This window comes from Ptychodera flava, chromosome 13 (genome assembly GCF_041260155.1).
Source record: "Ptychodera flava strain L36383 chromosome 13, AS_Pfla_20210202, whole genome shotgun sequence".
Lineage (NCBI taxonomy): Eukaryota > Metazoa > Hemichordata > Enteropneusta > Ptychoderidae > Ptychodera > Ptychodera flava.
The window spans coordinates 29712036-29737244 of record NC_091940.1 but is presented as its reverse complement, the minus strand read 5'-3'; the positions used below and the strand labels follow the sequence as shown (position 1 = coordinate 29737244).

At 39.9% G+C, this 25209-nt stretch overlaps 2 protein-coding genes across 2 annotated transcripts in view; both read left to right on the top strand.

Moving 5' to 3' along the window:
- Positions 1-25209, top strand: part of LOC139148120 (reticulocyte-binding protein homolog 2a-like) — a 581355-nt gene that overhangs the window by 192287 nt on the left and 363859 nt on the right. The gene's annotated exons all lie outside the window — the stretch shown is intronic.
- LOC139148098 (vesicular inhibitory amino acid transporter-like) overlaps positions 1-25209 on the top strand; it is a 90040-nt gene that overhangs the window by 59305 nt on the left and 5526 nt on the right. Inside the window, exon 2 of the mRNA XM_070719395.1 lies at positions 10251-10617. Within this exon, the coding sequence (XP_070575496.1) occupies positions 10389-10617 (229 nt within the window). The 5' untranslated portion in view covers positions 10251-10388. The remainder of the gene's footprint in view (positions 1-10250; positions 10618-25209) is intronic.

The window sequence follows — 25209 nt, the reverse complement described above, 5'->3', positions numbered from 1 at the left end:
GAATGGGAAGCTGCGTGGGTTGTTCAATCAAACATTTCTGTCTTTATCAGTTTTCTTAATCTAGCTATCATCCTATCGTTCCTTCATCGGGAACGTTATTCATTGTGCTTTTCTTCAAAATCTGATCTTTATTGTCAGGGCGAACCATTGGCTCCTTGCGATAGAATTGGCTTCTTGACTTCTTGATGAAGAGAGCGTTGTTTTTCAGATTTTATATTTTTGTAAAAGTTGACAATAAAGGGCCTACAATACGACACACTAGGGGTTGTTACGAGATCTGTAGAGATTCTTTTGAATCATAAAAGAGTATCGTAAAATTAAATTAACCGTTCAGGCCTGTATCTAAGCTGCAATGTAAGACAACAAGTAAAGGATTTGAATAAAGGTTACAGATTAACCGACTGATAAAATTCTATGATTCCAAAGCGCATGAGCTGCTATCGTGTTTTCGATAGGTAATAAGAGTTTGCTTAGAGCCTCAACGAAAAGTTTTGGACTTATAATAGTAAGATATGATGATGAGGGCGCTTATTACAATAACTTTAAGTGTTTCTTTACTTCGTTTTGGCACTACAATGGTTCAATCAAATTTGATTTTTTTTCCTCTGCGATCAACGATAGAATTTACAATTTTAGCTCTAAGTGACTACACATTTTCGGAACAGGATATTGTCGAACAGAATGACCTATTGCAAAAAGGCGCAGAGATACGAGTATAATTGAAGTTGTTCAAACCACAGAGAAACATAGACAGAGTGGCAACGGTTATTATTTAAGGCGTGAAGCGGTTACGTAACCCATCCATGTTTGCCTCGCCTCACGAAGCTCTTGGCTCTCTTTTCCGAAGAGTGCCGACCATACACCCTTCGGTAATTTTCGGATTTTCACCAATTGTTAAGCGAAAGTATGTTCGACAAAGTTTGTGTTGTTGTTGTCGTGTGGTGCTGATCGGAATTGATGTGCCGGCGAAAACTGGAGTGTTTTGAGCTTCAGGAAAGTGAGTTTTACCGTTTTAAAAATTCCTCTCATATTTTTATGAATATATAATGAGTGTGTTTGAACCAAATTTGAAAGTCTTTTATCGATACTGTCTGGTTTTACTCAATGGTTTACGGTCAGTCATACCGTTTTTTACATGTGCGTCAATAAAGGACATGTTTATGAAACTGCTGGCGTGTTATGTTTTGATTGGCGTGAAGCAGTGTTTCTGGCCTGAGAGCTCATAAAGTTACAGTGCTACGCGACTGGCAGTACGATGCCATCTCGTCGTATTTTTCGCATAATCTCGTGTAATTATCAACCACAAACAAAGCCTCCAAAAAGTTTAACACCTTTGAAGCTCATTTTAATATGAAAAGCCAATAGTCTACCGAGACGACCATGGAACAAACGGCATGCAATTGTTGCCACTCTGCTTATGTTTCTCTGTGTTCAAACCATAGACTGTAGAGAAAACTAGGGTCTATGTTCAAACAGCTGTACCTGGAATTTTTACGCTGTATATAAAGCTGATGAACGGATTTGATTGGCCAAGGCTGACGGGTTGCAAATGTGCATGTTCAAGTTCACTCTCAAAACTATGCAAGCAGATATGCACGCTTTTCAAAGTGATTGGCTAAGGGTGACCGGTCGCAATGCGCATGTTCAAGTTCACTCTCAAAACCATCACCGAGCAGACATACACGCTTTCCAAAGTGCCGAAAGGATAGTGGGCCTGAAGATACTCTCAGCATACTGTATGTATTGACCTATAACGCTCTTTGCATGCCACAGAAGTCGAGGAAATTTACTAGTATTTTCGCAAGTGTCATTTAACAAAAAAATATTATCAGGCGAAAAAAGAAAAAAAAGGTAGCGTTATGTATGTCATGCCTACCAGCGTTGATTTATACTAGGCTGCTCATATAAGTATTTTTGCGCGGTTCATCAAGCAGAAAATGTCGATATCAGTAGGAACACTGTGCCGTTCTGAACAGCGAGTTCGTAGTCAACTTGCAGTGTGACAGCATTGCCGTTGCATCCAGACATTATCTGTTGTGTTGGTTGCAGGTCTGTAGTTGGATCTTTGTAAACTCAAAGAACAAAATCAAATAAGCGTGTTCGCATTATTTTTTTGTAAATTTAGAGACTAAGGACTAGAGACAAACTTACAGTATTTCAGCCTCACGGAGGAAATTGCACTTAGACACTGTATGGAAGTGGGGTTGCAATGGGACCAGTGATGAGCATACACGATGTGTTTGAAATAAATTGCACTCTTCTTTCGTCGGACTAAAGTACATTTAATGGTAGACACACGTTAGCATACTATAATCTACCAGATTGAAATTTCAGATATTAAAATAAATTAAAATCAAAGACAACCTAAAAATCTAATTTAAAAATGTAAGTCTAAAAAGGTAGTTTTTAGCAAACGCTTAAAACTATTAAAGTTTGAACATAAACGGATGCTCAGCGGAAGAGCGTTCCACAATTTGGGAGCAGCGGCACTGAAAGCTCTGTCACCATATTTCCTTGTTCTCACTCTGATCGAACACAACTTGAAATGCTCTTCCGAAAGTAATTAACGCCTTGGGGTGTAAAGACTTAACATTTCTGTGAGATATTTGGGGGCAGAACCATGAATACATCTGAAAGTGATTATCAAGATTTTAAAAGTAATCCTTTGATGAACTGGCAACCAGTGCAATTCCTGTAAAAGTGGAGTAGTGTGAGCATGACGATTTGAAAGGGTGACAATCCTTGCCTATTTGTGCCTATTTTTCATGAAATAGAAATAAACAGTTATCGAGTCACAGTCTCGGCATCTTCAAAGAGACTCGCGCATGCAAAGAGATAGTTTGTTTCTACAACGAACAACCTCTCCCGAAGCGAACCCGCACTGGTTACCTCACAGCGAGACACTTCGAACAAAACACACGAGTTCTGAATGACTCCGCTGGCGCTGTCAGGGCGCATTTGCTCGACAGGGCCATGTCAGTGTGCAAATTAGCGCCGGAGAGTGTTCCCATCTCCAGGAAATGACGGGAGCGACCGAAGTAATCACATTTAGATAAACCCACACGGTTTATTAAACATTTCTATGACACCGGCTAACAATGCGCATGTTCAAGTTCACTCTCAAAACCATCACCGAGCAGACATACACGCTTTCCAAAGTGCCGAAAGGATAGTGGGCCTGAAGATACTCTCAGCATACTGTATGTATTGACCTATAACGCTCTTTGCATGCCACAGAAGTCGAGGAAATTTACTAGTATTTTCGCAAGTGTCATTTAACAAAAAAAATATTATCAGGCGAAAAAAGAAAAAAAAGGTAGCGTTATGTATGTCATGCCTACCAGCGTTGATTTATACTAGGCTGCTCATATCAGTATTTTTGCGCGGTTCATGAAGCAGAAAATGTTGATATCAGTAGGAACACTGTGCCGTTCTGAACAGCGAGTTCGTAGTCAACTTGCAGTGTGACAGCATTGCCGTTGCATCCAGACATTATCTGTTGTGTTGGTTGCAGGTCTGTAGTTGGATCTTTGTAAACTCAAAGAACAAAATCAAAATAAGCGTGTTCGCATTATTTTTTTGTAAATTTAGAGACTAAGGACTAGAGACAAACTTACAGTATTTCAGCCTCACGGAGGAAATTGCGGTTAGACACTGTATGGAAGTGGGGTTGCAATGGGACCAGTGATGAGCATACACGATGTGTTTGAAATAAATTGCACTCTTCTTTCGTCGGACTAAAGTACATTTAATGGTAGACACACGTTAGCATACTATAATCTTACGTTCCTGTTTGCGAGTTTCGTCAGACTCTGAGTGAGTCAGGTGGAGTAACATTCAAGGTCAAGACTTCCCTGGTCGATATTTGCAAATAATGAATACCGTGAATTCATTTGTATTTTTTAGATAGTTTGTTCGTTTGTACGTTTAATAGCTATTACCCTCTCCGGGCCGCCGCCTCATTGCATTCAGTTCGATTAAAAGGCCTTGCGTGCTGCTTACGTTCAGGCGAGCGGCCAGAACTCGTAGATAGACAAATGCTACATGCCGGGTTGCACAGACGGATATCGCCGACCACGTGCTCGACAGGTTTCCCCCGACCGTAAAAATCAGACAGCGATGCCCCATACATTATGCATGTACACAATAACCTGACAATAAAATTATGATCTGTTTCCGACGTCAGATAAGACCCACTCTGGAATACACATAAATGTAAGTCGCTGACCTGTAAGCTCGTTTTATGAGGACGCTAACCTTTCCTTGCCGTTGATATGATCACAAGTCAATCTACAGACAGTCACACTGAAAGTGCGGAACATAACCACTGTGCGTGAGTAGCTCAGTCTTTTCGACATAATTGTTTCTTTTATTCTATCCATCATCAAACAGGCGAACGCAAAATTGCAGGATGAGGTACCCATAACCCTGGTGACTGCCCAATGGAGCAATGAGGAGCAAAGTGCCTTGCTCAAGTTCAAATGTTGCAGCTATGTTGACATGATGTATCTATATATAGTGCATGAAATGTAATTTTTGTAAAAAAGAAAGTCGCACGTGCGCAGTCCCGACGACCGCTTGCCTTTAAGGACGGTTTACGCAAAAGTTCAAAACTTTCTGTTTCGAGTCGCGCTATCTCCGTAGGGCATTTCCGTGGAGCGTTATCCATCTAAGTATATCATCGACTTTCTGTGCGATGTTTTATTCCTGGCATCGACATCTTAAGTCGTGATGAGACGCCTATCAGCATCTACCGTTAATCTTTCGCTGGGTCCATCAATGGCATGCAACCTGTACAAGCTCCTTGCACCATTGAGCCGAGTATGTAGATAAGACAAGTGTATCGTTTTCGCAAAGATTGATCGCAGTATTTGACAGCACTGTCAGTCGGTTCTACGCTGTATGGGTGACTGAAATAGACAGTATCCGCTCGTATGTGCGAATTATGCGTATTTACAATGACGTCATCAACCACCAATATCACTTTTTCACCTGGTCTTTTTTGGTAAATATGTATTTCTAAGTCGCTGAAGTCACCAACGGTTTTTTTCTGGTTGCTTTATTATTTTTTACTGATAATTTCTTTCTCATATGGAGTAAAAATGAAACCTTCTCCCTCAATTTATGTTTCTCGAACACATTCTAACAATTGGCGCTTTCCTTGACTTTAAATTAGCAAATTTGGCCTTTTCCTTAATGTCCGAGCACAACATATTCGGCTTACCGAAGAGATCAGTAAATCTAGAAGCTACGTCGAAACCTTGCAAACGAACTCAAAAGAGGGATAAACTAGGAGATCAGGCTCCTCAGATGATGACGCAATCTACGTGTGGCTAGGGCGTTCTCAAAGGGTTGTTGTGTCTTGTCAGTTGAGCAAAAAATGATGTCCTTATAGGCAGCACATCGACTCAGATTCCTGACTATACTCGCTCAGTGTGCAACTGAGTGAATACCAAAACATGTTACTATGACACAGTGTGAATATATACTTACTTCTTCGATAATAAAACGCTGTAAAACCCTTCCACACCGCTGAAGAACAGAATAGAAAAAATAATAAACGCCGCTGGACGAGTACATTCCTCATAACACTTAGGTATAAATAAGTTAAATCTATGATTGATTATTTTTTTCATTTGATTTTTTTTTATTCAAGTTGAATCTACAGGAAATGTCACTTTGCTCTCACTGTACGAGGAGACACAATTGCCAGTTTCTGTCACATAGAGCCGGTCAATAAGAAAACATGTCACACGCATCACCAATACGTGAACCGGCATGGCCCTGGCAAATCAAATTTCGAGCCTCTTGGCATCGAGTTAAATCGCTTGTTAGCCGGTGTCATAGAAATGTTTAATAAACCGTGTGGGTTTATCTAAATGTGATTACTTCGGTCGCTCCCGTCATTTCCTGGAGATGGGAACACTCTCCGGCGCTAATTTGCACACTGACATGGCCCTGTCGAGCAAATGCGCCCTGACAGCGCCAGCGGAGTCATTCAGAACTCGTGTGTTTTGTTCGAAGTGTCTCGCTGTGAGGTAACCAGTGCGGGTTCGCTTCGGGAGAGGTTGTTCGTTGTAGAAACAAACTATCTCTTTGCATGCGCGAGTCTCTTTGAAGATGCCGAGACTGTGACTCGATAACTGTTTATTTCTATTTCATGAAAAATAGGCACAAGTTGAATCGTCAATTTATCTGAATGTTTCTTTTCAATTAGGCACAAATTGACTCCCGAATTTATGGAAAGTCTTAATTAGCGCATCGATTTAATTCACCTTTTGTCTCTGTAGTTTTGACGATGCAGACATAATGGATAGGTAGACAGACAAATAGATAGACAGGCAGACAGACAAACAGATAAACAGACAAACACTGTCAGACAGATGGCACTTGGATAGATAAAACAGGCGCATCAATCGTTCGGTAATTACGTTCGTACGTAATTGGGTGTGTTGGAGGGTTTGTTGATGATAAATGGATAAATGGTGGGTGGGTGGGTAGGTTGGTGGATAGATAGATGGATGAATAAATTTATGGATTGTGATATCGATAGTGGTTGAGGTGATAGTAATGGTGGTGACGTAATAAGTATGGAATTTTACTTCGGATAAGGATTTTTTATGCTCTTAGAAATGTCAGAGTCTGTTCGATCTCAGTGACAAAGGAAGAGACGTGTTTAAGAATACACGCCCTGTAACACGCTTACAAACAACTCGAAATAGTGCTAGATAAAAAAAGTCTTCTATAAGGAGCATAGTTATGTCTACTGTTGATTAAAATGAGATGTACATGTGTAGTTTATATCATATTGTTATCATTTCTATAAAGCAAACGGTAAAAGCTAGGATCATGGGAGAAAAACAACGTTTCGCATTAATCTTCAGTAGCATGGGGAGTCGGGGAGTCGTTAGGGTGAAGGATAGAGCACATATCTAGGGACCCCAGGAAAAACCTTTTAGCTAGGTTTACAAAGGTTTGTGTCCACCTAGATCTATAGTCACCCGTGCCAGTTATACTCTTCTTTACGTCCCTCCCTGTCATTACGTGTGCCATTTTGGTGTCTACACTTTTATTAGCTTTCTAAAGCACTGTTCCGTCAGTGATATTTTAAAAGTTTGGACAGTGACGATTATGTTGGATTGTTCCCAAAATGTGTTGCAAAAGAATCGAAAATATCTTAGTGATAGAAATATCATTGTAGGGTCGATGATAAATGGTCAGAGCTGTAAATAATTATATATTTGGCGTCAAATTCTGGTAAAACACAAATTATTAGCTTGAGAAAATAGAGGTAAATAACGTCATAGTGTAACCAACAAGAAATTAAAATCTTCAAAGTCTTTCTATCACAAAGCAGTACTAATTTAGTTTTCACAAGATGTCTAAGACAAATATAAACTACTCAAACCGGCCATCAGGGTGTCATTAATAGCTAGTCGATATAGAGCTAAGGCATGAATATGGTTACATTGTTCAAGAAGGCTATGGGCAGCTGTTACGCATGCGTAACGTAATGCCTTCCCCTATGGGGTCAAGCCAAAATTCGTTTTCCATTCGGCAAAATCGTAATAGGAGTTTTAGGCCTACAATGGACCAGAAAACCGATTTCGAAGGAGAAAGTATGGTTTGGAGAGTAAGGTGAGACCCGGAATGGAGACACTGTTTCGCCAATGTTCCTCTCTCGGAGGGACTGTGGTTTTACGCACGTCAGTCTCCCTTGATAGATGACCCCCGCAATGATGTGAAAGAGCAGGATCTTCGAACTGCATTGTGGGTATTTTCAAGATGGCTGCATGGGCGGAAATGGGAGGAGAACGAATCAATCGCGAGCGCGTGTTTATATCGGTTCTACATCCGCACGCAAATGTTATAAGTTGGAAAGGTTGGAAACGTCATTGAACCATGAGGTGTCTGTGGTATTTACGGAACGGGAAAATGGTACCTTAAAAGTCAGCTTCCTCCAAGTTCCGCATACGACCCTATGAGATATATTTGGAGCAGAGCGTGTACATCATATATCCATGACAAGGGATGTGCACATTTTTTACTCCTCCTTCAGATTAATAGAATCTCACACCCCCAAGGACCTGGGATCAGATTTCTCACACTAGTTGGGGATATTTTGTCTCACACTCGCCTGCGGCTCGTGTGAGACAAAATATCCCCAACGAGTGTGAGAAATCTGATCCCAGGTCCTTGGTGTATGAGATTCTTTTTCTCACATGACCACAAAATGCGTTAAATTCACATTGGACACGTACAACATTATCCAAAATCGTGACAAGTCTGTCGTCTGCCACTGTACTTTGACCTGCTTACTTTGTAGTTCTGGTCCGTGTGTTACTCGTCGTGCCATTGGATAACATTTTGCGCGTGGAACGAAATAAACTGTCTATCATCCAATCAGAGCTTGTGTAATATTTACTGCAGAGTGTGGGACTGAGAGTGTAGATCGATTTTCCCACAACGTCGATCCCACACTCCCAGTGGCCAGGAATGTGAGAAAAACATTTTCACGGGCACCGGGTAGGCGATGTGCATACCACGCCTTGCTAAGAGGGAAATCCATGGCCGCATATGTAATGATTTATACTGATGATTTCAACGTAAAACATGCTTAATTGTTAGCTTTTCATGAACACATCGTTCAATTGATTGAAGAGAGTGTTGTCTTTGTTAAATTTTTGAAGTATTTCTTCAACAAAATTTAAAATTCCTGCTAGCAATAGCTTAATGTTCGGAAATCCTGGATATTTCGTTTATTTGCTTGTTTGTTTTAGCTGTTGAATTGTAAAACCACTATCTACAAAGGTACAAAATATTCGCTCTCTTACAAAATTCAATGAAGATAACATTGAACGGCATTGATTGATAATTTTGTAACTGTTATCCGTGCGAGGTTTCTGAGGGTATCCTTTCGTCCGAGAGTTATCCGCTACCACCGCGTAAAAAAAGAGTCTTGTAGGGCGCGGTTTGGACATGTTTGATTAAATTTTGAATCGATTTTGCTAGCTGTCATCTGTTTGACGTGAAAACCTGATACTTTCTGACAAGATCATACACAGAGCGGATATGTCCGAGAAATAAAACGGCAGCCAGGTTCTGTGTATTACATGTATATTGTTAAACACGAATTTAAGTATCTTCGTATAGTTTTAGTATCTAGTATTTAGTACTTTCACTATTTTTGTATCTTTCCCCACCGGTAGTCCAAAAAATGAAAGTTTGCAATTGTCCATCATTTCGGACGGGATAGCCCTACACAGACTTGAAGGACACGCACTTTCTGGTCATGTTCCTACAGACCGTTCTTATATAGGTCTCGTGTAATCACGTGACCATGAACATTGACCGAATGACGGGACGCCTCTCCTTCCCGGTTGAATTACTGTCAACAGAGCTGTGTGTGGAAGGTGAAAGCTCGGTGTGTTTTGCTCGGCAATAAACTAACTATACCATTGTGTGATTGTGATTACTGACAAGTGCCCATCTCACTCTACTGCCTTGTAAATAACAGTTGTTTGAGGTTTCTGCATCATGTTGGCGATGGCAGATTTGAGGGCTACAACCCTCGCTTTACGTTTGAATAGGTTTTCCACATGTTTCATAAAACTCCACCTTATTGGAGGTGAACATAAAATTGAGCTGAATTGTTTGCTGATCAAGGTGCTACGTTTGTTCGGCAAACCCAATGACAGAAAAGAGGGCCGGCTACTACATAGACCGGGACCAATGTTTGCAGAAATGTCACTTCCTTTGTCCAATTCTTGTCATGATTGACAGCAGTCCGAATTAACGTCAAATACTGATGAAGTATGGCACCGCCACAAACATTTGCTTGTAATTCTCACTGCATCAAGCTGTATGGGACACAAATGCGTGTCGTCAGCAACAATGATATTCATCGTTTGGCCAGTTTGTAATAAATATTTTAACGTTGAACCTTCCGCGGAGCAGTCTTTCGTACAGTTAATTAAAACCAGGTTTACCTTTCTCTGTCGTTAGGCTAGATGAGGTGTATATACATTTTTGTACCTATAAAACGACGACCCGCCTAGGGAGTCGTCTGCATTTTCATTTCACTGTAGAGACTCGGTTTGACGCAAGAAGTATCACAGATCGAATCAGTTCTGTAGTTCTGACACGGCTATTAGGACCAATTTGAGCAATAACTGAACACCTGAATTGGCAACGTGTCGCTGTCACTACCAGCCGAGAATAACGTTGTACTCCGATTGTCTCGTCCACAGGCACTGCGCTGAGAACCACTCCCCTCAAAACTCCCACGCTGTACTTTGAATATTCAGAAGAAAGGTGCCGCTGGCCCTATGATTTGCGAACCGGGGGACGAAACACGCCAATTAGATTAACTTGCATAAAAGGCAGCGATGGATAAGATTCGTTACTATGGTTTCTACTTCAAGACGATGTTCTTCGGCTACGGCAACGGATACAGCGAGTTCTGCGAGGGCACCACCAGGGAAGACATCGAACTCTGTCCGAAGGGAGCCAACGGTTTCGTCAGCATGGACGCCAATGGCAGCCTGCCCGCAAAGAGTAATGGCAGTATACAAACAGAAGATCGGGAAACCAAAAAACTGTTGGCAGCAGAAAAGGGTAGGCACACAATCTATTCCTTAATGTTCGCTTTTCTAGTACTCCATAATGTCAACGCCACTGTAAAGTGTAACTCTTTGAATTTATCGAGGTTTGCCTACAATTCATTGAATGTATTTGACGGCTTCCTAAGGAAAAGACACTTTCTCTGCAGTCTGCATTTAGAGTCAATATACGATAGTCCGATATACGAGGACTTCGATATATATATATATATATATATATATATATATATATATATATATATATATATATATATATATATATATATATATATATATATATATATATCACCGCCCTAACTACTCAACATAATCAAAACACCAGATTTAACAACTTGTCGTTCTGTTCTTCTAATGCATTTACGTTGCCATCTGTCTGGCTTTTTACGTTTGTTTTCACATGTACTCTCTTATATTTCGGTTCTTCTGTCTCTCTACCTGCATATATTGTCTCCATAAATCTGTTGGTTTGTTTCTTCTCTTGTTTCCAACTGTTCCTTTCCCTGTCTCTGTCTGGCAATTCCTTCCTCTGTATCTGTCGGTCTGTGTCTATCTTAGGTCTACCTATCTATCTCTCTCTCCATGACTTTATGTGCTTTTTCCTCCGCCTCAGCTTCTATTATTTTATTTTGTATGTCTCCCTTTAACCTGATCTCCGTCAGACTGTTAACATCTCTCTATCTTTGTCTCTAAATGTTCCTCCCTCACCTCTCTGTCTCTGTCTGTCTGTCTGTCTGTCTGTCTGTCTGTCTGTCTGTCTATCTCTGTGTCTCTGTCTGTCTGTTTGTCTGTCTGTCTGTCTCTGTCTCTGTCTCCCTCTGTCTCTCTGTCTTCTGTCTCTCTCTGTCTCTGTCTGTCTCTCTGTCTCTGTCTCTGTCTCTCTCCATATGTACTGTGTCTATATATATATATATATATATATATATATATTGTATACATTTTGTATATATATATATATATATATATATATATATATATATATATATATATATATATATATATATATATATATATAAACAAGTATATATCATATGAGCAATCTGGAGTAGTAAACACGTATTCTATGTGTTGCATTCGTCACTCAGTATCACACTCACAGTAAAACACCGGTTGTTCGATATAACTACACACTATGATGTAAGCAAACAAAAGTGTCAGGTAATAAAGACATAACTGTATGACTGTGGATCAGTGAAAATCAGCTTTGCAATTTCAACATTTAATGAGAATCTCGCTACTGTCGGTTGACAGAAATACAACGTAATGACTATATAATATTTGTAGTGTTCGAGACTTTGCATCTATACATTAACAATGTATAGCGGTCGGGCTTTTTAATCGTTTTAATCACAGTGGAAACCTCCCTCCTTGTGTCATTCACTATGTTGACATTTCCGGCAGTGCATTATGATTAAGTCCACATCGCAGCGTTCCAATATTTAGACAGATGGCCACATTCCCTTAGTAGTCGGTTACTAATGCGACTCAAGAGCAGATTAGCGCCATCTCAGTGGAATAACTCCTTCATCTCCGGGAAAGACATCTGTTCCGGGCCCGAAACCTGGCGAAAGAGCTTGGAAGAAATAAAGCTCGTCTTCAAATTCTAATAAAGCCGTCGATTTCTGTCAAATTTATATCGTCAGGGATGACATTTCATATCTGGTCTCCGCAGCCTGTCAGTCGCCATGCCCTTTAAATGCGTTATTGAGACATGTCATGCGGTAAATCCTCGGCTCTGAGATGTCTACCTTCCAATACATGGTTATGTTAATTATTCACGATATGTTGTATATCCCTTTATGACACATTCATATTAAAGAATATTGCAATCTTTTTTTTCTAATATTCTCCAATTTCAATATCCATCATCACTTTGAAAGGTATTGACGTGCATGACATGCGGGGAATGTTTTCATCCGTGATTCGATTTTTTTTTTGAACACAGACACTTTTCGGACCTCCCGTTTCACTGGTGACGTTTCATTTAATCAATTAACGCGCTGTGAAATCTATATTCAGTATGTTTTTATGCGGTAAAATATTGATTCCCCTCAAAAGCGCTTTGTCTACAAGCCTTTTATTTTTGTTCTCAAATGGAGCTCTTCCGATTGATTGTCGATGAATTTATGAACCACCCTGTTACGTTCAAGCATGCTGGATATTGTGATTTAGAAAATAATGAATTCGCTCGCTCCTGTTCTGTTCCTTCATTTGTTCAGTCTTTTTCTCCCAAAGCAAACAAAAGTATGGTAAATTGAACCAACGTATATTGTTCTCAGACGAGAAAATACTTGTAAGGATATAGACTGTACCATTTCCGATCACTCTCACCAGCCGGTAAGTGAAGGCACAGTCCCTCCACCTACCGGCGGGTGCCGGAGGGACTGTGGTGAAGGACATGCAACTTCTCGCCCGCTCTGCAAATCCAGTCCGATGGCGGTCTTAGTCTTCAATACATGCTCCTTTGGCATTTGTGGGTGGTTCCAATAGCTTGAATATAATACATATGTGTCGTAACCTTCGTTGAATCTTTTGGTCCGCCCATACCAGTGCCCTGTCAATGTTCAACCGTTCCTTTAAAATCGCATCATTATCAACGGAAACAATGACCATTACTTTCGAAGGAATTTCTCGACATGCTCCGTTGACCGCAACACCTATATTGGGTGTTATATTGGTGTCGAAATCTTGTCAAACCTCTCGGTACTATGATGAAGTGACGTGGTGTACATATCAACTTTGGGAACGATTCGCATTTTTATACTACCGACAGGTCTGGGCGTGAAATTATGAAATTCCACGCGATAACGTCATCACGACAATGTACGAATGCTGCTGGTCATCTTATTACGACAGTACCTCATTATCAAAGTCTGGATTCAACATCCGTTGCGCCATTGTTCCCCTTGTCGCTGACCAACAATGGACAGCGCTTTGAACGGCTCGATTTATCAGACGAAGAGTTTTTTGCGCATTAATTATTGAGTTACTTCATGCAAATATGGCGGTTTTTCATCGGGCTACGTGCGCTAAAAAAGATAGAGGAGAGATTTCGAAGAAAACGTGTGAATATAACTCTGAATCGTTACCGTTAAACGATTCAGCGGTTTTTAGAATATATGATTATACGAAATCTTTACCGAGTACCAGCTGCTTTAGGTGTTTTGAATACTGTATCGATCAAGAATCCGCTCATTGAAATATTCTTATATTCATTTCATACTTTGAAAGCGTGAGCCTCGTTCCTTTGGAGAACTCTCTTTGATCGTCCTAAAACGGGGATCATGGCTTTAACTTCTGTCAGGATTTTCATCATATTTGTTCAAGCAAACAAGTGTATTTCCTTACATTATTCTTCCCAGTGAAAGTGTTTTGCAACACGAACTACGAGCCTTGCAAACGACAACGCATGCTGCACAAAATGCGGTGTTGTCTCTGTGTACAGCCGAAAACCCTGTTGTCCACAATAACGTTACACACATAGACTGTATGCAGCTGTACATAGGCATTCTTAAGCGATTTGAGGGTGGAACGAGGCAGAATAAAATAAAGGAGAAAAGACAGTGAAAGTTACAGCTGGTGGGCCGGATACCTTAAAACCCGGCGTCTTTACTAACAATATTTGACGTTTTGAAAATACCCTAGTGTGCAGAATACATATTTCGATCGAGAGGGACTGAGTATATGTTAGTAACAAGGCCTTGTATGGAGTTTCCATTTTTTGGAAGATGTGCAACCACTGTCCTTTTAGAGTCAGACATGAAATATGCTCAGTTCGTGACAAAATTACTGGTTGTGTTCTGACAGTCGATAACTAGATTCTCAGTTTAAACAGTACGGTTCCTCGGAAAGGAAAGTTTTGCGATCAGCTGAAGGAACCGTGATTCTCTTTAAGTTACGAAGAATAAAACTCGAGGGTCACCGTGCAAATTGTTGAATTGAAACACCAGTGACACTGTTAAATGATATTTGCAAGTGGTGACGCAGCACCAAGTATTACTGCTCTAACCCATCACGATACAATGACGTCAGCATTTACCGTGAATATTAGCCAATGGGATCACGTTGACCGATACGGGTAATTGTTGCTGATATCTGTTTGGCGTGGGTTGAACGCCCTTTTACTTTTCCCTGCTTTGTAATATGAAAAATGTCATTTGAAGAGGTGACGTTATTAAATTTTCAAGCCGTGAGCTCTCCAGCCAATGGGGTACCAGCATTCAACGCAATTACGTTTTTCAATGTGAGTCTTTTATTGTCACTAAATCTAGATAAAGTACTCGATAAAGGTCTTGACGAGACCTTATAAAAATGGTCTTCCCTGGTTCGCCGACTCAGATTCGCCGACAATCTTGGCAATCTTGTCGACATGGCAACCGAAGTGACCGAATAGGAGGCTACAAATGACGCATCTCTTGCAAATCTTTTCATTTGGGATGAAATCGAGCGGTTCTTGTAAATTTGAAAACTCATTTACACTGTCTGGCTTCATATGCACCGGACGAAATAGACCGTGAACAGCAAATCTCAAATCGTAATAGTCAAATTTGACTATGGTTGACAGGATGTTTAGCCGTGCTTTGACGGTTCCTGTGAAGTTTCAATATGCAATGCACCTTCGGAAAATGGTGTCCGACGCGACAGTCGAGGCTACAGGTTTCTTGTGCAGACTTTCAAATTGGCATCCTTGTACACATGATGCCCCTCTGAAGATACCTTCAAGCCCCGACGACCAACCTAATAGCTTGCATCATCACTTCGCCAATAGTCTAGCTGATTTGTGTGAAACCACAACCCACTCTTATCTTGAACGTGAATTTACACCCAAAAATTGCTCCATACCGCTGTCGGTAACACAAAATAAATAACATTCAAATATAAGACACCGTTCTGGAGAACACTGGAACACAATTGGAGTAAATAAGTAACTGTCCTAGGGTGCCTTTAGTGGTAAACGGATTAAGTGTACCGCCTAGAATGGTGTTGAGTTGTGTACCACAGCTTAGCAACGCCACCGTATTATTCCGTATTGCCAACATTTATTCGCATGGATAATGAAGGTTGAATCAGAAGTTGATGCACATGAGCGGTGTAACAGGAAAAGGCCCGATTTCGAACGCTATAGACTGGGTGTATATCCAAACTTTCTAAAGAGATGCCAGTATTCGCGAAATACAGGACGAGTTTTCATTTTGATCAAAGTTTCTATAGCCTTTCTGACGTAGAGTCTGTCTTACTTTAACGCACCTGGTTAGATATTCAATAGTAAATCCAATGGTATATGTTATGAAACAGTCTGCCTTCAAATAAATCAAAACGAATAAACGAGAAAATGTCTGGGGCTTTTTCAAGAAGCTTGTAGACAACGAATTCCCACAGACTAAGCTATAAATTCACTGGGTTAGGCCTAAGGGAAGAGAGATAAATGACAATGCAATGGGGTAAGATTTTGTTTTTGTTTATAGAACAGACGTTTGCGCATGTATTTTCATCTTAACAGACCAAAATTAATGACTTAATTCGGTTATTTCATCATTTGAAATGTCGATCACCACAACTGAAGTCAACGCGAGATCTCGAGTATGTCAGAAGAACATGAACTTGATTCATCGTACGGTTACACCCGTGTCCGTTCTGCTGTCGGGCTGGGTTTTTTTTTGTTTGTGTTTTTGTTTTTTCTTGGCACGGCTATTGAAAGAAGAAACTCATGTTTTGCATCTGAGAAATATATCAGAATGGCGCGTTACGGACGGTGAGCTGACACTCGTCTTTTCGGCAAAATTAGTCATTTAGCTTGTCACACTGTTTCACTCAAGGACATGTTAATATACAGAATGTGACGTTGAACCATATCGTAAAGTTAAAGCCTTTCAATTACTGAAACGGATTCGATTTTGGAAGGTAAACATTTTAGCAGAAAACTGTTGAATCTGTCCTCACGAAAGAGGCACAAGCAAATCCAAGGGTTCTGTCACAACGGCGCACGTCAACTGCATAATTTTAAATCCACATGATTCGAGGAAATTCAAAAATTAAGGTTCTTCAACTTGAACGAACAACCTTAGAAAGGTGGAAACTTCAATGATCGTTAGCTGTGAACCTGACGATTCAAATATATTTAAAATTGTTCCAGATGTGGGGTAAAATATCACTCCATCGAGATGAAATCGAGACCAACACACACGTCATTCTTTTCATTTAATCCGCTATAAACTGTTAACGTTTGTGATATGTTCTTCCTCTTTGCTATGTATCTCCCCAGGGCTGTGCATTTTAAACTTCACAGCTTTGCTGCGCGTTTCTCAAACTATGACTGAAACTCCCCTGGCGAGTGGCAAATTGATTTTTCTCGGGTTACCTTACAGTTGAAACCCCCAGAAAAGTCACAAGTGTGGCGTGACTGCGTCACTATTAAACAAATTAGATCACTTTTACGGTATTTGTGTGTGAGCCAATAAATGAAGGGTGCGTCCGTGAAGCGTTGCCTAATGCAAAGGTTGAACGCCTATATTCTCCTCCGCGCTAGTAAGTAAACCTTTTATACTGTGAACTGCAAAATCAATTATAAGCCTTGACAATTACACGCAATTTACTCTTCAAAATCATTTTAAGGCACAGCCTTTCAGTATCGCGAGTTGGGTTTTGTCATCGAGTTGTTGGGTTTTTGAGCAAAAGCACAGCGCGGCAACAGTACGTATATACGTTTCTCGACCTTGTTTTAAAAACGAATAAGGGACATAAATTTTGTTTTATTGTCAGCTTGAAAGTGAGAAAAACTGCTGCGAAGTGCGCTGGAGTAAATTTCGACTTCAGGTTCCTTGCTTTTAAAAACCAGAAAGATCAAATGAATAACGCTTACAAGGACAGACCCCGAATCATTGTATGACATTGTCGGCAATCCCATAATCCTGCGCCTACCTCACTTCTATTTTCCCTTTACGCATGCGTAATATACACTCAGTGTTCATTTTGTCGACTAATCCTGTATTTTTACTTAACTGACATTGTCACTCAAGACAAATTGAATTTTGAGTCCGGACTTCTTTCTTTTTTTGCTAACGTATTGAAACACATACTTGCCATGCGCGTTAACAAACCTCACGTATTGTGCCAACAAAAGAACACTTAATTAACATTCATAGGACCCTATCGGTAGAACATAAAGATTGTGAACATCAGAAAAGAATATGGAAAAATATATCAGGAGTTAGAACAGTTGTCCCATTAGAGCTCAATGGTCATAAATCTCTTTTTATCATTTATCATACTGTCTTTCTCATCAATCGCAAATTATTTTTTCTTGCTCTATGCCCACAGTCCACATTAACTTCGCTTGTCATGTATTCCTGAGAGTTCGCATATGTATTTTTTATGAATACTGTATCTTTGTCATAATCGATTTTTTGTCTATTTATAGCTTTCTTTATTTTTTCCTGATAGCAAAATACATACTTTAATCTATTCACTCGCTAAATAAGTTGGTTTAAATTTTGCAGATTGCAGTCTGTGCAATGTGACCTTGTGACCTCGTGAGGTGAAAGCTAAAATCGGTGACCTTGACGTCAAAAGATGAACTTTTCATATTCGGTTTTAGGCGAGCGCGCTCGAGTTCAGAGATTGTTCGGCTACTTTCAGTTGAGTTAAGTGTCATCAGTCATAAATATTATTTTACAGGGTATAGTACTGTAGCTAGGCTATGTATGTCAAACTCTGAGCGTTATCGATAAAGCTCAGAGGTGTCAACTTAAGGTCTATCACTGAATTATGAGGACCGATAATGGTACGTAGGTTTTTCGTTTGGCCGGCTTCCAATCCAAAGTAAATGAATTATGCATGTGTGAAGGGAGTCATGAGCACCATAAACGACATTTTTACAAAAACTATGATGGTAGACATTTATTACTAAACGTTAAACGATGTCGTGACCAACGTCAATGTCATCAACACAGTCTGGTTCGCGATAGAGATAAGAATAGAATTGTGAGCTGGCAAAAATTCTGTGTGTATGTAACAAGTATCTTTCTGAAGCATTTATGATTTTCGCAGATTACTGTAGACCCAGTTTCAAGAGCGCGGGAAACATCACTGTCTTTTTGACGCGATTTGTATTATACGATTTGTATGTGAACAAAGACTTAGTCTAGCGTCTAATGTTGTTATCCGTGACTCTCTATATTGTAGGGGTACACCAGATAATGTCAGAATTTGCAGTTATTCCCAAGGACTGCCACATCATAGCTGACGTGACTCGGCGGCCACAGATTTCTGCTTCAGCGTACGGTTCAACTCTCGTCGACTATAAAGTAGATTTGGACACGTGGTAGGAATGTGTTTTGATTGGCTATTACAAACAGACACTAAGTGGGCTATATTTACATATTTGTACGGATGTCTAGAAAAACAACGAAAGGGTTACACGCATGTATAGCATCAGGACGAGACTTATACCACCGCGATGAACTCATCACACTGTTCTTTTTCCCCCATTTTTGCTGTTGTTAGTAAATGTTACTCATTGAACTCCTTGTTTTGAAAGGATAGAGCCTAAGGCCGATTTTTTATTCAAAATGCCAAACAGCAATTTTAATACTTTCAAAGCGACTGCAAAACAGAACTTGAGCCATTTATTTACGTGTCGTTTATGAAAATTATAATAAAAATGAAATATCGAATAAAAGAGATTAAAATATCATGACAAAAATATACATTTGACAAAAGCTAATATTGTGTCAAGAGAGTTTTTGCGAGAATAATATTTGTCTTACTTTTCCTTCCGTAAAAATTTCATATTGAAAGATGAAAAGACACTTTCATTGTATTGTACTTTCCATCTGGGTTAATTAAAATTTGTAAGCGTTTTTCTCTGTTTTCATACAAAAGTACGAGATAAAATGCAAAGAAATTTAATTTCGACTTTCAGCATCGCAAATGTAATACTGACAACTATTAGCGGTCGTATCGTAGTGAGGATAATTTTAAGATGTGGCCTTAAAGAGGTATAGTCATGGCAACCGAGGGAGATTTTAATTTCCGCCTGTTGCCCTGTCTCGATCGACCTTACAAGGATGGGTGTATTTCCTGTGTGTGTGCAACGATACATGTTTAACGTTGGCAATCAGCAATTTTCTCAAAATCGCCTTCCACCCTGTTATCGGCCAAGAAGCAAGACATAGCTCACGCTAGTTGTTTCCCGCCAAAATCACCATGCTGGTGGAGAGGTAATGGCAAAGTGATGTACGCGATAACTTTTCTCCTGCGTCGATTCCCCCCCAACACTTTTGTGGAAGACGGGCGAAGTCAAACATTAAAGTTACCTTGCCAACATGGTGTATTTACGTGCTGGGGAGTTTTATTGTGTGAGGGTCACTGATACAACACCAACAACATCTAGCTGGTTTTTTTTTATATTGATGCTTGTACCCGAAGGCGTTTTTATCATAGACAGTGGACAATATTACCTTCTCCTGTGTCATTTTTTCTTCGTTTTTAATTTATTTTTCTATCTGTGCCAGACACAAACCACCTGAATATATAGAATTCAGAGATGCCGTAGCTTCAGGCGACAAGAATAAATCTACGTCTGTTAGAAAAGTGAATCGAGCAATTTCATCGAAGCCGTCGAACACGTGTCGTAGTGACACGGCCGAGGTAAAGTCGAATGTACTGGTAATATGGTTCATTCTTCATGCGAAGTTCCGCGACAACTAAACACGCTTCAAAACTAGACTTAGAAATTACACATTGACGCCTGCATAATTACCCTCCACTTTTCGTTCACCGTGATGATTTTCTGAATATCGATCCGAACACGAGAAATGGCGGGAAAATCGTGTCATTGAAGCGCTTTGCGATGATCACCACGCATAGGCTCTGACGGAGAGAATTCAAGAGCATAAAATATGTCATCTAACGCCATATATTCAAATTGCCCACTGCTAAAATTTAACGTGGTTTTCGCATCACATTACAGATTTTAACATAATTGTACTTAAAAACTCGTTCAGTTAATCGAAAATCCATGGGTAGCTATGTGAATATCATTTTGTCTTGTACGAACCACTGTTCTGTCTTTTACGAATGTTTTCTCTTGAATGAAAGGAGTTGCGTTTTCGTTTGCTTTTAATGGTGAAAGGCATCGTTATGATCGGTCTGTGAGTGTCAAGTGGTGTGGCGACGTACAACGAAACGAATAGGAAACTGCAAATTTTGATTTGAGGTTTTTCGTTAACGGAACGGTCGGTCTTCATTTCTTGGCCAAACGGTAGTATCTGCTTCTGGTCAGTACGCGGGCCATATTTACTCTTGCTTCAATCGTTTTTAGTGCGTACTGAACGACTAACAGTGGGTCAGAACACGACTACTACCAATACCGAAAACCATGACCTATTTGAAGTTCCCCCAAATCGGTGCATTTATTTAAAGGGATACAGTCGTCGGAACTGCGCTCAAAAGTCGTATGGGACCCATATGACCAATGGCAATACTGTATCCGAGGTACGACAGTGATTGATGAAAGTTAAAACATGTCTGTCATAATCTGCATCGTATAATTTAAATGTTGCAGCTATAATGATGAGGTGCATCGAGATATCGTGCACGAAATACATTGTTTGTACACAAGAAACTCGCACATGCGCAGTTCCGACGACTGTTTCCCTTTAACATGGTTTTAAAAAGGAACTTCCCTTATAAAATCCGGATTATCATAAATCCATGAAAATGTAAAAAAGCCACGCTACTGATCGGATGTGTCGTGGATGTGGATGTCCCGGAATCCCATAATTTTGCCATTTTTCAGGTTTTAATTGTCATTGAATCTTGTATATGATGTATGTGAATATTACGCGACTAAACTTGAGTCGAAAATAAACTGAAAAATATTCCGTTTTTTGTCGGAGAACGCATATGTTTCAAAATGTTTTCCCTGCACGACCATTTGACCTCTCTTTAAATATGTCACGAAAGTGCCCATCATGGTTATTCAAATTTATCATACGGTCAAAGTGATGCTATGAGAATTCAAAAACTCCCGCCCAGTGTATGCAAATGGCTGCGTCATCAGTAATTCCCCTATTGTATGCCCACGGTCCTGTAAGTTCCTGTTTAAGAAATTCCGCCCTCGCAACAGCACCAAATTACCATCGAGGTTTCATTTCAAATTTTAATCATGAACTGAACTCGATGCGACGCGTTAAATGGGCGATCATTCAAAGATCTATAAGAGCTTTTATGGGCTTTGTCAGTCTACTACTCTGCCAGTGAATTTGTACAAAAATTATTTTAAAAAATGAAACGGCAAGATATTAGTTGAGAACGCCGGCCCACAATCGCTGTAAATACTGCAACACAGTATTAATTTACCCCAAAGAACAGATATCAATATTTTTAACATCAAAAGATTCACTATTGACCTGGAGCCGTTCAGAGTCTCGACAACTTGAAAAACTTCAAACTTCAGTTGAATGTGATATTAAAAGGAAGCTTTTCATTTTGAAGTCGTTTATAGAACAGCGATACGGTTCTTTCGTTGAAATCTACAGAAATGCAACACGCGTTGTGATGGCTAAAAACCTGCAGCTCGTCTCTATATTAAAAGGTCACCTGACAGATAAAAGTTATGCACTGTTGAAAACAAAAGTAGACCATTTGACCATAGACCCTCGTTTTTCTCGAGGGTCGCGCGATTCAGTTTTATATCAGCGACAAATAAGTAAAAGTGTGAGAAACAAAAATTGTTGTGGCTCGAATGTGCAATACCCTTTTATGGCACGTACACCAATACAGCAACCTCCAAACGCCAATGATAGTCTACAGGATGAAGTCATGGAATTGCCTTTACCCAAAGCAGTAACTAACACCGCAAATATTATTGATTTTTTATCAACTCAAAGCCATATGCGCTTATTGTGAGTGATTTTGAACATCTGTCTCCCAATGTTTGCCCGTACAACCCTTCCTTGACAAGCGTCTTGTCTGCTTCAGTCGCATTTTCTTTATTATTTTTGCCTGCGGGGTTCTTTTTCCTTTTTCTGTTCATATTTGAAGTGTCTTATCCTATTTTCTCTCATTTCTCGCATACGTGTATATTACGATCCATATCCGTGTTCTTGCGATATGTCAATCTGCATATCATGTCTGTCTGTCTGTCTGTCTATTCTGTCGTCTGCTGCCTCGCTCAGTTTCTCTTGTAACATTTGTACCTTTTGCCAACACTTTCCTCAAGGAAACGCTGAATAATGCTCTTGATTAATCAGGAATAAGAATCAGGGGGTCATTGCGCGAAGTTTTTGATTAAAGGAAGAAATAACCTAAAATTTACTGACACTTAAATTCAAAATGGCCGCTACACCCTGTGTTGTGTCTGTGGGGATAATTAAATTTTCGATTTCAAAAAAAAACATGAACTTTGAGACATCATTTAATCAATAGGCTTCCGAAAATGAGTCTGCATAAACAGCAAATCATTGCAAAATTCAAGGGTCCGAATCTCTGTGAGGTGCATTCATCAGTAATTAATTTTTGGGGAGTTTTTTTATCCTATTTCAGAGCAAATTCGGTCACTCAGCTTGGCCACATTTTCCCAAAACTCCGTCAGTGTGAACGTGAACATGCCATAATTTCTACTTCGAGAAAGTAAAGGGATGGGAAACCATTCACGTCAACGCCTAAAGCAAGAACGGGACACGAGTTGCCAGATTGATCCAGTTCATGAGTTACCATGGGGATTGATAAAAAAAAAGTCGTCCATCACGGTGAACTTCAAGCCCTAGTCATAATTTCATGTTACTCAACTTAACATTGTCCTAGTCACGTATCGTTTCCCCTGTGATAAAAAATCAAATGAAAGCTAGGGTGTACCGGGCTTCAAATGGAATTTAAAGCGGCAACATTTCGATAAAATCATTGAAGAAAAAAGGCCTTGTAAATGCAAGATATGCATTACTTTACTTTACTCATTCCATTACGACACTTTAAGGTGTATTTTCCCGTGTTTCCTGCTAATTTCCGTTTTCCCCCCTTTCTTCTATTCACAGATTCTAGTTTCGATTCTGTTCCTTCAACTTAAAAGATTTGTCGTTCGGTGTGATCCACAATACAGAGAATCTGTTCAGCTCGATGAGAAGTCTACAAGGAAATAAGAACGAGGAGTGGCTCTCAATCCCCGCTTGCAATTTAAGATAGTACACGCCTCGATATTTTGGTCAAACTCTCCTCAAGGTAGCCTGAAACGATTCCCTGTCGAAATCAAGAAAAAATAACACGGGGTCACGGTGCTAAATTTGGTACGAGAGAACCAGATTGCCTAATATTTAGCGATAATTGAAATTTTAAATGACAGCCATCTCTCTGTTAATTCTATGGAAAAATTAATTTTCGATTTTCAAACAATTACGAATATGACGAAACTTTTATGTACTCCACGGCTTTCAAAATGAGCTCCCACAAGCGGTAGATCAGAAAATTATTGTGAAATTTGAAAGTCCCTTGATTTGTCACTGAGGCACATTCCACCTAAAACAAACTTCTGATCAGTTGTGAAGTCGTCAGTGCATACGTCATTTTGTTGCTCCGGACTAAGTAGAATGCGGACCAAACTTGAGACACCAAACGAGAATTATGAGTCCGGTACTTATGTCAATTTGAGTCGATGGCCTGGCATCTTCTCTTTCCAGCAGACAGACTTTCATTAAAACGAAATAAAGATGGCTGGCGACGGAGCTGTGACGTCACCAGACGTTAGTGAATTCGGCTTGTTCCCGGTGAAGCCTTGTTTTGCGACTGACATAATTGATTCGGTCAAATAACGAGCTTCTAATACAAAACTGTTGAGATAATTGTAACTTCCTATGCACGATCAATGGAGACAGTCCACCTTACAGATAATAGCCGGATATTTCAACGGCTCGCTCATTGGTTGCTCGTGGTCATGATTGTTGTGTGTGTTATTTCTTTCCTCATATCCGTTAGTTATCTATTCCAATATGAGAAGACGTACATTGCCTTGTTTCAAACTGAAATATCAAAGACTGTCCGCTCGTATATACATTTTACTGTTTTACATTCTATTAAATGCCTTACAAATACCTATACGCAAGCACATTTCAAAGCAATTGCCTGTGGCGTTAACGTTTGGGTTGTCTGGCGCCCCGCGACACTTCCCAGTGACAAACCAACGATTTTTTTGGACATTCCCGTCACGATTTCACCTGTTGTCCGCTGTCCTTCTCAGCTGGAGTCAGACACGACAAAGACTTCAACTGTACACTTTTGTTCTGCATACAATAGAGGTATTGTAACGCCATATGCGCAATAAGTAAATCCACTCGAAGTATATTAACGCCCAGGGGAGGATTTTAATATTTTATAAATCGACTTTCTAAAAGCCATTATAATGCAGTCGTGTGCTCGAAGACAAGCCTGATACATTATATCTACTTGAATTCAATAACCGTTCGTATGTATGTATGTATGTATGTATGTATGTATGTATGTATGTATGTATGTATGTATGTATGTATGTATGTATGTATGTATGTATGTATGTATGTATGTATGTATGTATGTATGTGATGTGTGTGTGGTGTGTGTG